The sequence below is a fragment of the Oncorhynchus mykiss genome, chromosome 25, assembly GCF_013265735.2.
Source record: "Oncorhynchus mykiss isolate Arlee chromosome 25, USDA_OmykA_1.1, whole genome shotgun sequence".
Taxonomy (NCBI): domain Eukaryota; kingdom Metazoa; phylum Chordata; class Actinopteri; order Salmoniformes; family Salmonidae; genus Oncorhynchus; species Oncorhynchus mykiss.
The window spans coordinates 36719667-36733500 of record NC_048589.1 but is presented as its reverse complement, the minus strand read 5'-3'; the positions used below and the strand labels follow the sequence as shown (position 1 = coordinate 36733500).

Here is a 13834-nt window from a genome sequence, read left to right as displayed (position 1 = left end):
TAGCCTAGTGGTTAGAGCGTTGGACTAGTAACCGGAAGGTTGCAAGTTCAAATCCCCGAGCTGACAAGGTACAAATCTGTCATTCTGCCCCTGAACAGGCAGTTAACCCGTCATTGAAAATAAGAATTTGTTCTTAACTGACTTGCTTAGTAAAATAAAGGTAAAATAAAATAGCAGGGGTTCTCAAAGTAGTACTGCAGGGGGTTAAACGAGGTACTGCAGTGGTTTAAACGAGGTACTGCAGGGGGTTAAACGAGGTACCGCGCCCCCAATTAAAATATAACTAAAAAAAATATATTTGGCCAAGTGTTTGTCCTATATCTAGGATATATTAGAACGCTTAGGGTGTATATATATATTTATTTGCGTAGGCACAAAACTACCTTCAGACTTCCATTCAGTCCAGTGACGTCTGTAGGTCGAACCGTTCCGATGCTACAGGTGTTTTCCTGAGAAGAGCTCTGCCACCTTTCACCGTGGATGTGGTGGATTGAGACGCATCCAATGTAAAAAAACATAACTCTAGCTTAAACTGAATTTCTTCCTCTCCTCTCTTTCTCCTTTCCTCTCCTCCTCTCTCCTTTCCTCTCTTCTTTCTCCTCTCCCCTTTCTCCTTTCCTCTTCTTTCTCCTCCTCTCTCCTTTCCTTTCCTCCTCTCTCCTTTCCTTTCCTCCTCTCTCCTTTCCTTTCTCCCTCTCTCCTTTCCTCTCCCCCTCTCTCCTTTCCTCCTCTCTCCTTTCCTCTCCCCTCTCCTCTCCTCTCCTGCTCTCTCCTTTCCTCTCCTCCTCACAGCTGAAGGAGTTTGAGACCCAGAGCAGACAGACCTGCAGCACTGATCTTACAGAATGGTCTGACGCTCCCAGTCCGACCTTGAATGAGTCCTCCACCAGCAATGTAAGTGTTGATATAAACTCGTTGATATAAGCCCCCCTCACTCTCCCTCCCTCTCACCCTCCCTCCCTCTCACCCTCCTTCCCTCCTTCCCCCCTACCCTCCTTCCCTCCTTCCCCCCTCTCACCCTCCTTCCCTCCTTCCCCCCTCTCACCCTCCTTCCCCCCTCTCACCCTCCTTCCCCCCTCTCACCCTCCTTCCCCCCTCACTCACCCTCCTTCCCCCCTCTCACCCTCCTTCCCCCTCTCACCCTCCTTCCCCCCTCACTCCACCTCCTCCCCCCTCACTCTTCCCTCCCTCTCACTCTTCCCTCCCTCTCACTCTTCCCTCCCTCTCACTCTTCCCCCCTCTCACCCTCCTTCCCCCTCACTCACCCTCCTTCCCCCCTCACTCACTCACCCTCCCTCCCTCTCACTCACCCTCCTTCCCCTTTCCCTCCTCCCCCCTCTCTCCCCCTTCTCTCTCCCCCTTCTCTCACCCTCCTTCCCCCCTCTCACCCTCCTTCCCCCCTCTCCCCCCCTTCTCTCACCCTCCTTCTCCCCTCTCTCACCCGCCTTCTCCCCTCCCTCTCATCCGCCTTCTCCCCTCTCCCTCCCTCTCACCCGCCCTCTCCCTACCTCGCGCTCTCCCTCCTTCCCCCTCGCGCTCTCCCTCCTCCCAATTTCTTTCTCCTCCCTCTCCTTCTCCCCTCCCTCTTGCCCTCTTCTCTCCCTCCCTCTGTCCCTCCCTCCTCTCTCTCCACATCCCTCTTTCCTCTGACCTCCCTCCCTCTCCTATTTTTCTCCCCACCTCCCTCTCCTATTTCTCTCTCCCCTTCTCCCCTCCCTCCCCACTTCCTCAGTCACTCTCCCCTATTTCTCCCTCCTGCCATCCATCCCCCCTCCCCCTCCCTCCATCTATCCCCCCTCCCTCCATCTCTCGCTCCCCTCTCTCCCTCCCTCTCTCCATGAACCGGGCCCCTGTAACCTACTCCCCCTCTCCAGACCCTCTCCCAACAGGCATGCCATCCAGGCAGACCGCTATTCATCCCAGTCAAAGCGCCTGCTAACCCCTATTGTGCTGCATTATGCCGGCCACAGCTCTTTTCTGCATGGTTGCGATTAGGGGGTTGCAGTGATTAGGGGGTTCCGGTCCAGCCAACATATTTCAGATGTAATCTGGATGGCCTCATTCGGTTTCTCTCTCGTCATTCCTCCAGTCGTTCTATCCATCCTCCCACTGTTACCCTTCTTTTTTATCGCTCTCAAAAACCAGTGATTTTGAGCTATGAATCGATCTTTTGAAATTGATGCAGATGTTCCTGACGGCATCGGTTATTTTCCTGCTAGTTCTTGGCTCCGTGTATCTGCGGCTTCTAACGTCAACATAATCTTCCAGTGATTACGTAAGACTATATTGTGCGCAATTCCCTTTCTTTGCACACACTCAAGAACAACAGCACCACTACAACTATAGTGCTGTAAATAATTACTCTCATAATCATTAGAATCTTAACTCTCGTTTATTTTTACCAAGACGAAACCTGCATGCTCAAGACGTTGCTGTACCTCTTATGCAGAATAGGCATCATATTTAATGGTTCAAGATGCTATGCATACTATGATGTAGCCAGTATAAAACCAGTGAATGAGGTGGACATTAAGTGCTCACAGCTCACCAAGACCCAGAGTCTCGCTCTGCTGTGACAAGATTACAAGATGAGCGCTCGTGGTCAGATGTCTGCTTGGCTATATTTTAAGAAATCATAGCTATGGTTTCTATTTCTCCTCTGGTCCACAATTGTAGCTTTCACATATGGTTTCTTTCTCACTAACTCTATGGCTATCTGTAGTTTTTACATATGGTTTCTTTCTCACTAACTATGGCTAGTTGTAGCTTTTACATATGGTGTATTTCTCTGTAACTATGGCAAGCTGTAGCTTTTACATATGGTTTATTTCTCTGTAACTATGGCTAGCTGTAGCTTTTACATATGGTTTATTTCTCTGTAACTATGGCTAGCTGTAGCTTTTACATATGGTTTATTTCTCTGTAACTATGGCTAGCTGTAGCTTTTACATATGGTTTATTTCTCACTAACTCTATGGCTAGCTGTAGTTTTCACATATGGTTTATTTCTCTGTAACAATGGCTAGCTGTAGCACATGTCATCATGAGCATGTAAAAAGACAGATGTGGAAAAGCTTCTGATCTTATAGCTGTGGTGTAGTACATAAACTGTTGATCCACTGTGAGCAAATGTGTTTTTTTCTGACCACTGCCACAGACCCTAAATATGAGACCATATAAGTTCTATCTGCTGTGGCCTACTCTGACATCTATTCATTTAATGGGAAATTCCAGTTTGCAAACCTTTCGTTTTCTGGTGCACAACTGTTAGTCAGTGCCTGACCCGTGCCTTTACATCGACTGACCCATACCTGACCCGTGCCTTTACATCGACTGACCCGTGCCTGACCCGTGCCTTTACATCGACTGACCCGTGCTTTAACTTCGACTGACCCGTACCTGACCCGTGCCTTTACATCGACTGACCCGTGCCTGACCCGTACCTGACCCGTGCCTGACCCGTGCCTGACCCGTACTTGACCCGTGCCTTTACATCGACTGACCCGTACCTGACCCGTGCCTGACCCGTACCTGACCCGTACCTGACCCGTGCCTTTACATCGACTGACCCGTACCTGACCCGTGCCTTTACATCGACTGACCCGTGCCTTTACATCGACTGACCCGTGCCTTTACATCGACTGACCCGTGCCTTTACATCGACTGACCCGTACCTGACCCGTGCCTTTACATCGACTGACCCGTGCCTTTACATCGACTGACCCGTGCCTTTACATCGACTGACCCGTGCCTTTACATCGACTGACCCGTGCCTTTACATCGACTGACCCGTGCCTTTACATCGACTGACCCGTGCCTTTACATCGACTGACCCGTACCTGATCCGTGCCTTTACATCGACTGACCCGTGCCTTTACATCGACTGACCCGTGCCTTTACATCGACTGACCCGTGCCTTTACATCGACTGACCCGTACCTGACCCGTGCCTTTACATCGACTGACCCGTGCCTTTACATCGACTGACCCGTGCCTTTACATCGACTGACCCGTACCTGACCCGTGCCTTTACATCGACTGACCCGTGCCTTTACATCGACTGACCCGTGCCTTTACATCGACTGACCCGTACCTGACCCGTGCCTTTACATCGACTGACCCGTGCCTTTACATCGACTGACCCGTGCCTTTACATCGACTGACCCGTACCTGACCCGTGCCTTTACATCGACTGACCCGTGCCTTTACATCGACTGACCCGTGCCTTTACATCGACTGACCCGTGCCTTTACATCGACTGACCTGTACCTGACCCGTGCCTTTACATCGACTGCAAGTCTACACTCCGGTTTGACCCATCAGTACTTATATTGAGCTCATATGCTGCATGTGGTCTCTACCTCAACAGTAATAGTTAGGTAGGTTTGCCTAGTGGTTAGAGCATTGGGCCAGTAACCAAAAGGTTGCTAGATCGAATCCCTGAGCTGACAAGGTAAACATCTTTCGTTCTGCCCCTGAACAAGGCAGTTAACCCCCCTGTTCCTAGGCCGTCATTGTAATTAAGAATGTGTTCTTAACTGACTTGCCTAGTTAAATAAAACATTTTATTGTGCATTTCCCAGAAAGGGTGAAATATTGTACTTATACAAACTTTATAAGCAAGCCAAATAAACATTATTTTCACAGGTTTCAAGGCTTGAGAACTACTGACTACTATTATCATCCACCCCCTGTACCTCTAACTGGGTCTCCGCCCCCTGTACCTCTAACTGGGTCCCCGCCCGCTCTACCTCTAACTGGGTCCCCGGCCCCTCTACCTCTAACTGGGTCCCCGGCCCCTCTACCTCTAACTGGGTCCCCGGCCCCTCTACCTCTAACTGGGTCCCCGGCCCCTCTACCTCTAACTGGGTCCCCGCCCCCTCTACCTCTAAATGGGTCCCCGGCCCCTCTACCTCTAACTGGGTCCCCGCCCCCTCTACCTCTAACTGGGTCCCCGCCCCCTCTACCTCTAAATGGGTCCCCGGCCCCTCTACCTCAAACTGGGTCCCCGGCCCCTCTACCTCTAACTGGGTCCCCGCCCCCTCTACCTCTAACTGGGTCTCCTCTCCTTCCCCACTGCTGGCCTTCTAACCTGGTTCGTCTCTCTTCTTCAGCAGTTGTGTGAGCAGTCAGATGGTGAACAGGAGGAGTCTGGGACATTCAGACGGCTCCATAAGCTGGTCACCTCCAGTCGCAGGGTGCGCAAGAAGCTCATCAGGATCGACGAGTCCAAGAACCCTGGGTCTGAGGGTGAGACTGGTCACTGCAGTAGTCTTTCATTTATTAAACTACAGTGCTATTTATTACATAAAGAATCTCAAATTAGATGTGATTGGGACAAGTCCCATTAGGGCGTAGATGTGATGCCTTTACATAGTCTGTAGTTTATACCAAACAAACTGTTTTGTTGGTCACTTAGTGTGAGAAAATAAAATACCTACTTCTAATACAAGTTGAGTTGTCATCCATTACACATCGCATTGTCTTGACATTCCCTGACTCTGCCACAAACCTGTCCTTACTACTCCTGCCACCCCCCCTGTCTCTCCCAGAATCTCTGAGCATGGACGGGCCTATCCTGGGTGATGCCATGTCCTCTCTGCCCCTGTACTCTGGGGTTCAGAAGAAACAGCCTATGTCTGGGGGGTGTCACCACGTTGACTCCCTGGCCTCCTCCCTGCACAACCAGCTGACCTATGACCTTCAAGACTCCGACAACCTGACCACCTCCCCATCCTCCTCCTCCTCCTTGGACGCTTGCAGCAGTGCCACACACACCCACAGTCTGGATACAGTCTCCATCACCAGCCAGCAGCTCTTCGGGGCCTTCAGTAAGACAGGTGAAGAAGCAAGTCACACAATTTTTCTTCAGGAAAATGACCCTTTTTCTTCAGACGTGGTGTTGCTATGAGATTATTAAAACTAAGCTTTTAATTGCTACTTATATCCCAGTGCTGGATGTTTTTTTTTCATTTTTTTTTGTTGTTGATGTGATCTATTTTTAGCGGGTTTTAAACACACTACATTTGTATAAGCAAGAGGATAAGAGTTGAGCACGTTCTCTCCCTGTACCCGGTATAGGAGGATCCAGCCCCAGGAGCTCCAGCCCGGCCTGTAGCCCAGGGTGCCTCTCGGACACTGGCCCCAGCGGAGAGGGGAGAGCGACGGGGGCCGGCGGTACTGGTTCCTCCATGTCAGAGATAGAGGTTGGTGGTAGAGGGGATGGACCTAGGATGGCCCGGTCGGTCACGGATGGTGAGATCAGAAGAGTACTCAGCCCACTCAGCTACCATGGCGTGAGTAGTCTTTGGCTGCTTTGGAAATGGCAACCGTCAATAGTAGTGCACTATATAGGGAATAGGGTGCCATTTGGGACGCAACCTTTGTGTGTGGACTGTGTAGTCTATAGCTTTAGTCATGGACAGTCTAGCCTGGGTACTAGTCTAGTTCTGCTCCCTTGCCAACTCCTTATTGATATTAATGTTTGGCTCAACAATGAGTTAGCATCTGGGACCAGGCTAGGAGCGGTTGGATGTTCCCTCAGTCCAAAACTATCTTCACACAAAACCACAAAGTCCTATATGTTTGATTGATGAACCTGTCAATATGTTTATCATTTGAAAGTGATATTTATAAGGTGATTTTATTGATTTCATCCTTTGTTTCACAGAGAACCTGTAGCTTTGGAGGATTTGATCTGACCAACCGGTCCCTGCACATGGTCATCAGTGACCCTGACCTCACTGTAAGTAGGTTAATATTCATTTGATTCATTGAATTGGTATTTTTTAGTTTTTCAGTACCTTCGTTTCATGGAGCTTTTCTGTCTCCCCACACTGCATACTAACTTTAGATTAAACATGGGGATGCCAGTGTGAAAGATGTAGTCAAGTCTCCACCAACAAACCCAAACCAAATCTCTTTGGGCAAGAAAGTGAAGTCGGTAAAAGAGACCATGAGAAAGCACATCTCCAAGAGATACCACTGCTCTCTCCCCGAGCAGGTATGTCAGACTCCATGCAATTCAATTATCTATGTATGCTAAATGCTCCAGTGGTCAAACCGTACCTACTCTCTAGCTAGTGTCCCTGGTGGCAATTCATTGGACTTGGTTCATGATGATCATCAAGAGATTAAGCTGGACTAAATATTTAGTAAACATGTAATAACCATGTCTCTGTACCCCCTCCAGTCAAGCCCAGATGCTATTTCCAGAGGGCCCCAGTCCCCCCACAGCCTCACAGACACCGACTCTCTGGAGAAACCCAAGCTGAAGACTGGAGGGTCAGTGGAGAGCCTGAGGAGCTCCCTCAGTGGACAGAGCTCCATAAGTAAGTACTGTGTGTGGGGGGGGGGGGGGGGGGGGGGCGGCATCTGTGTTGTCCACATTTGTCTTATATTCCAAAGTGAAACTGTTATTTACAGTGACCAGCAGGCAGGACAGAAAACTCTAGCCCCCTACCAACCCGCATGTTCATTTACTATAGATCTCAATGTGGTTTAGAGATCATTTGAATGGCTCCTCTCATTTCTTATTGTTTACAGGTGGTCATACGGTGGGCACCACCGACTCCTCTAACAGCAACAGAGGGAGTGTGAAGTCTGAGGATGGAGAGGAGGATGAGCCTCCCTACAGAGGACCCTTCTGTGGTCGAGCCATGGTGCACACGGACTCCACCCCCAGCCCCTACGATACTGACTCTCTCAAACTGAAGGTAAAATGCACGTACACATGCACGTACACACACATTATCCAAACAAATGAATCACGGTGACTGTTCCTGATTTGCAGAGAGGTGATGTCATTGACATCATCAGCAAGCCTCCAATGGGGACGTGGATGGGCCTGCTGAACAATAAGGTGGGGACGTTTAAGTTCATCTACGTGGACGTTCTGGCTGAGGAGGAAGACAAACCTAAACACCCCCGACGTAGGAGGAAGGGAGGGCAGCCCAAACCCACCTCTGTAGAGGAACTCCTGGCGCGCATCAACCTCAAAGTAATGACTTTACTTCTACTAGACTAACTCATAGTCATGACTAGAACTAGACTAACTCAGTCATGACTAGTAGTACAGGTATTCAGAAACTGGGGTATGCGCAATGCCATCGGGGGGGATGCCAAATAAAAATGTAATTCACTCTTAATTTTTATAAATAATATATAGCCTCGTTTCACTGCTGAAAAAAATTAAATTATACCATCTAGTGTTCAGCGAAATAACAACACAATGTCAAAACAGATAGTTATAAATAACATCGAATCACATCGGCGGCAGGGTGGGCAGGGGCGGCAGGGTAGCCTAGTGGTTAGAGTGTTGGACTAGTAACCGGAAAGTTGTAAGTTCAAACCCCCGAGCTGACAAGGTACAAATCTGTCGTTCTGCCCCTGAACAGGCAGTTAACCCACTGTTCCTAGGCCGTCATTGAAAATAAGAATTTGTTCTTAACTGACTTGCCTAGTTAAATAAAGGTAAAATAAAAAAAAGGTAAAAAAAATAAATAAACATCAACAGTTACTCTCTCGCGGGAATTCCACTAACGGTCCGTATGTAGCCAAACGTAGCTGCTGCTCATGTTGGTATCTGTACTGATGGCGCAAAAGCCATGACAGGGAGACATAGTGGAATGGTAATGTGCATGCAAGCAGTTGCTCCCGACGCCACTTGGGTCACTGCAGCATCCACCGAGAGGCTCTTGCTGCCAAGGGAATGCCTGACAGCTTGAAAGACTTTTGACACTACAGTGAAAATGTTTAACAAGGCCCCTGAACTCTCGTGTATTTTCTGCACTATGCAATGATATGGGAAGCGACATGTAATGCTTTCACAACATACAGAAGTGCGCAGGTCATCATTGGCAAAGTATTGACACTTATTTTTTTTATTTAGAGACTAGTTTAAAGTTTTCTTTACTGACCATAATTTTCACTTGTCTGACCGCTTGCATGATGTCGAGTTTCTAACACAACTGGCCTATCTGGGTGATGTTTTTCCTCGCCTGAATGATCTGAATCTAGGATTACAGGGACTCTCCAACTATATTCAATGTGCGGGACAAAATTGAGGCTATGATTAAGAAGTTGGAGCTCTTTACTGTCTGCATTAACAAGGACAACACACAGGTCTTTCCATCATTTATATGATTTATTTGTGTGCAAATGAACTCACGCTTACGGACAATGTCAAATGTAATATAGCCAAGCACCTGAGTGAGTTGGGTTACCAATTACGCAGGTACTTTCCCCAAACGGATGACACAAACTACTGGATTCATTATCCCTTTCATGCCCTGCCTCCAGTCCACTTACCGATATCTGAACAAGAGAGCCTCATAAAAATTGCAACAAGCTGTTCTGTGAAAATGTAATTTAATCAGAAGCCACTGCCAGATTTCTGGATTGGGCTGCACTCAGAGTATCCTGCCTTGGCAAATCGCGCTGTTAAGACACTGATGCCCTTCGCAACCACATACCTATGTGAGAGTGGATTCTCAGCCCTCACTAGCATGAAACTAAATACAGGCACAGACTAGGTGCGGAAAATTAATTGAGACTCTCCAATACAACCACATAACAGAGTTATGTGTATCCTTTCAAGCACACCCTTCTCATTAACCTATGGTAAGTTATTCACAGTTTTTGATAAAAGATGGTTAAATAAAGAGCAAAATTATTGATTGTTATCATTTGTGCCCTGGTCCTATAAGAGCTCTTTGTCACAACCCAGCTCGTGGGAAGTGACAAACTCACTGTCCTTCTTATGTTTAATAAATGTTTTGTATAGTGTGTGTGTGGCGGGCTTACAATGATGGCAAAGAAACAACATTTGAGAGTGCGCTGACCCTGGTGCTAGAGGGGGTACGCAGCTGGCGGTTGAATGTTTGAAGAGGTACGGGACTATAAAAAGTTGGGGAACCACTGGTCTAGACTAACTCACAGTGACGACTTGCACTAGACTATGTATATACAGACGTTCACACTTGAATGCTGTTAAGATCCTCCTCCTTTTAATGTTTATTTTAAGTTTTTAAGTTGGCTACGTGACCAAAGCCTACCCTGTCACCCCTCTGTCCTTCTCACCCCTCCCCCAGGAGCACCTGCCTACCTTCCTGTTTAACGGCTATGAGGACCTGGACACCTTGAAGCTTCTAGAAGAGGAAGATCTAGATGAGCTCAACATCAGAGACCCTCAACACAGAGCTGTGCTGCTCACCGCTGTGGAGCTAATTCAGGAGTACGATGGTTAGTACACACAACCCCACACATGCCCCCACACATACCCCCACAAACACAATTTGTTGTATGACGGATGTCCCTCTGCTGGGGGTGTTGTATCCTACAGGTAGCAGCGACCAGGGTTCTCAGGAGAAGCTGTTACTGGACCGTAGCGGCCTACTGGGGGACTTCCCACGAGACTCTGGCTGTTATGAGAGCAATGAGAACCTGGAGAATGGTAACGACAGCCTGACTCGACTCTGACTCTCCTCTTTCCCATCTTCATCCACTTCTTGCTGCCATGAGTCTTCTCCAGCCTCTTCATCCTCTAAGGGCTACCATGAGTCTTCTACAACCTCTTCATCCTCTAAGGAATGCCATGGGCTCCATTCTTCACTCATAGCTTGAGCATTCCAAACTGAGTTCTAAGGCCCCTGAGAGAGCGACTTGGCTATAGCTCATTTTTTTTTCAATGTGACTTTCTGTTGTTTCTCTGCACCGTGGGAGTAAAGGACTCTCTTATCATCAGACAGTGCTCTTCTCATCAACTCTATACTCTACTGCCCTCCATCTGCAGGCATCTTTAGTCATCTGGGCCTGTATTCAGTGTCTCCGGGTAGGACTGCTGATATTGGATCAGTTTTGACGTTTTTTATCCGATTTAATACACAGCAGGGAAGACCAGATCCTAGATCAGCACTTCTACTCGGAGACTATTTTCTTAGACAATTTTTCTTCTGGCTCTTTTTTCATTCAACCAGAACGGAGTAGAACTGATGAGAGGGTATCGATCTAGCTCTGCCTGTGTAGAAGGGAGAGGAGAGCTAACTGTCATGCTCCTACACTCACTCACTCACTCACTCACTCCACTATCTCCAGAGACCTGTACAATGTGTTCTGTAGAGCTGTTTCTGGACCTACACAGGAATAGATCTGTCTTTGCATTGGCTGAAAATGATGACTGCTGTAGTAAAAAAAAAAAAAAAGACTTCAGTACTACTTACATATATTTACTATGGAAGCTTTATTTGATAATTGTACCTTTCTTATTGTGGTTATTTGCTTTGGTTTTAGTCTTTTAGTCAGTGATGATATATGAAGGCTGTTGTGAATGTCATCAGCCCTGGTGGAGAGTTTATGAAGAGGACTTTCCACACCTGATATTTCTCCAGATGTGCTGCTTTTGTGTGTATATTTTTCTAGTTCAGAACCATGTAATGTAGAACAATATGATGTTGCATAAAGACAGACATGCTTAATGCAAGATTCAGAGTTAGTAAATGGTTCAATTAAAGATCGTGGGCTGTGTCGCAGCCGGACGTGACCGGGAGACCCATGATGAGGCGGCACACAATTGGCCAAGCATCGTCCGGGTTAGGGGAGGGTTTGGCCGGGTGCAGCTGGCTTCCGGGTTAAGCGAGCAGTGGGACTTGGCAGGGTCGTGTTTCAGAGGACACAAGGCTTTCAACCTTTGCCTCTCCCAAGTCTGTACAGGAGTTACAACGATGGGACAAGACTAACTACCAATTGCATATCAGGAAAATGGGGAGACAAAGGGGGAAAAAATATATATATATATATATTTACTGGTTAAAATGGTGCCGCAACATTTTTGTACAATAATTGTGGGCACATCAAAAGACATAGTTGTGACTGGGGGAAAGACTAATGTTTATAAGATAAGCTGTGTGTTATAGCTGACGATACCTTAAAATCAGTGTTACATACAGCTCAGGGCGATCTTCCCATAGCTCTTCTGATGCTAGGAGTTATACTGGTATATCTGTCTGTCCCAAATGGCACCCTATTCCATATGTAGTACACTGCTTTTAATCAAGACCAGTAGTGCACTACATGGTGCGATTACTACATTGGGGAATGGGGCGCCATTTGGGACATAACCGGTCTTTGAACAGTTCTAAAGTGTGCCACTGGCATAGTGAGAGCCCGAGAATGGAATAAACTACTCTGTGGTTTACTAGACGGGTCTGCCTGCTTATTTCCCTCATCAGTCATCTCTACTGCACAATATGCTTCATATTCCCGTTAGCTTTCACAATACAAGAAATGCTTTTTTTTTTTTTTTTTTTTACAGTTCTGTTTCCATCCATGTATTTCAGCTCCTCTGAAAAGGCCGGCAAACTAATCCATTAACAATGCCTGTTTGTTTCAGGAGGGAGGGGCAAGAAGACATCTTCCATGAGCAGGTCCTCGTCAGGTTGTGAGTCCAGTCACCTCCCTTCACCAGAGAACCCCAGCCTCCCCTTCAGCCTCCCCCTGACTCACCCCAGCAAAACCACCCTACAGACCAGATCAGAGAACCAGGCCTCTACCTTACCATCTCTAATAGTCCCCATGACCAGCTACAACCTGAGACCAGAGTGGGGCCAGAGCCATCACAGAGACACCCATATAGCCACGCTGAGGAGCTGGAGCTGTGAGGAGCTGTGGCTGGGAGGTAGGCCTAGTCCCACAGTCCTGGGGCTGCTGCGGCCTTGCCTCTCCCTGGGGGAGCTCCACTCAGACCTGAGCCTCCACACCACTGAACACACCCTGGAAGACCTAGAGCCAGCTCATAGCACCACGTCCAAGGCCGGGGTGCAGGGAGAACCTACACAAGAGGCTCTACCGCACCTACCAAGACACTCAGAAGGACCCTACCCACCCTCACAACCACTGCTCAACACACCTTGTAGTGTTATGTCTTGTATGTTAGTTGAACATAGAAGTTCCCAGGTTAACACACCTTAATATCCCCTCCATCGCGGGGATGTAGGCCCAAGCATTGTTTTGCCAAGCCTTCCCTGTCAAACCCAAACCCATGTGTATCATCACCCCCCCCAGCAATGACAAGTGACTAGGACCGTGCCTCTGAACACTAGTCTTTAGACAGCACCTCTTTGGAGAATGTATATAGTTATGACACAAGCAGCAACCCAGCCCTGCACCTCAGACTGACCGTGCAGACACTCCTCCTTAGTCTGAAGCCGACAGGACTCAGTCTGCTGTGGGAAGGAAAACTACACCTGTCAGGTCGGGATCCATCCTGGAGGAAAGACTGGAGATATCTGACAAGATAAATGGGCTCTCACCACATATACAGTACTATGGTAGTACTAAGAAGGACCGGATGTGTCGAAGACCACAGCTGGAGGTTCACAGACTGATAACTGACAAAAATAGATCTTACTGGGGCTTACTGGGTTTCCTATCATATTTCACCTTTAACCCCGTTTGATTCTAAACTAGTATGAACATTGCCAAGCAGTAAGTTATGTTAATACTTTGACTGAGGACGACAGAATTTGTTTTATTAAGATTTGAGTGTCATTAAAGCAATGCAAAAAACAATGTCTTTGATTTTTATTTTTCTGTAAAGTTAGAATTGATTAAATCTGAACATAAGACAATACTTAGTGAAATGTCAAGTCCCTGTACCTTTAACTATTCTACCTCAGCCATTAACAATTTATTGTCTGAAATATCCTTCTCTCGGGGGTTTTGCCACTTTTTCTCAAATGGAAAAGTCAATGTCATTCATCTTGGTATCTTCCATAACATTCAGATGACAATTAAAATAACTTTTTCACTGTGGAGATTTCATAAAATAATTTGCATCA

At 47.5% G+C, this 13834-nt stretch overlaps 2 protein-coding genes across 6 annotated transcripts in view; one reads left to right on the top strand and one right to left on the bottom strand.

Annotated features, from left to right (window-relative positions):
• Positions 1 to 13562, top strand: part of sash1b (SAM and SH3 domain containing 1b) — a 101308-nt gene extending 87746 nt beyond the window's left edge. For 4 of the 5 annotated variants that reach the window (XM_021585322.2, XM_021585321.2, XM_021585319.2 and 1 more), the window contains 12 exons: positions 793 to 894; positions 5114 to 5249; positions 5552 to 5839; positions 6081 to 6295; positions 6670 to 6744; positions 6853 to 7002; positions 7192 to 7330; positions 7545 to 7714; positions 7792 to 7998; positions 10091 to 10241; positions 10342 to 10452; positions 12388 to 13562. In XM_021585322.2, the coding sequence (XP_021440997.2) occupies positions 793 to 894; positions 5114 to 5249; positions 5552 to 5839; positions 6081 to 6295; positions 6670 to 6744; positions 6853 to 7002; positions 7192 to 7330; positions 7545 to 7714; positions 7792 to 7998; positions 10091 to 10241; positions 10342 to 10452; positions 12388 to 12965 (2322 nt within the window). In that variant the 3' untranslated portion in view covers positions 12966 to 13562. The remainder of the gene's footprint in view (positions 1 to 792; positions 895 to 5113; positions 5250 to 5551; positions 5840 to 6080; positions 6296 to 6669; positions 6745 to 6852; positions 7003 to 7191; positions 7331 to 7544; positions 7715 to 7791; positions 7999 to 10090; positions 10242 to 10341; positions 10453 to 12387) is intronic. The other variant, XM_021585320.2, reaches the window with a different exon arrangement.
• The window catches only part of LOC110505847 (ensconsin), a 448490-nt gene that overhangs the window by 91209 nt on the left and 343447 nt on the right, over positions 1 to 13834 (bottom strand). The gene's annotated exons all lie outside the window — the stretch shown is intronic.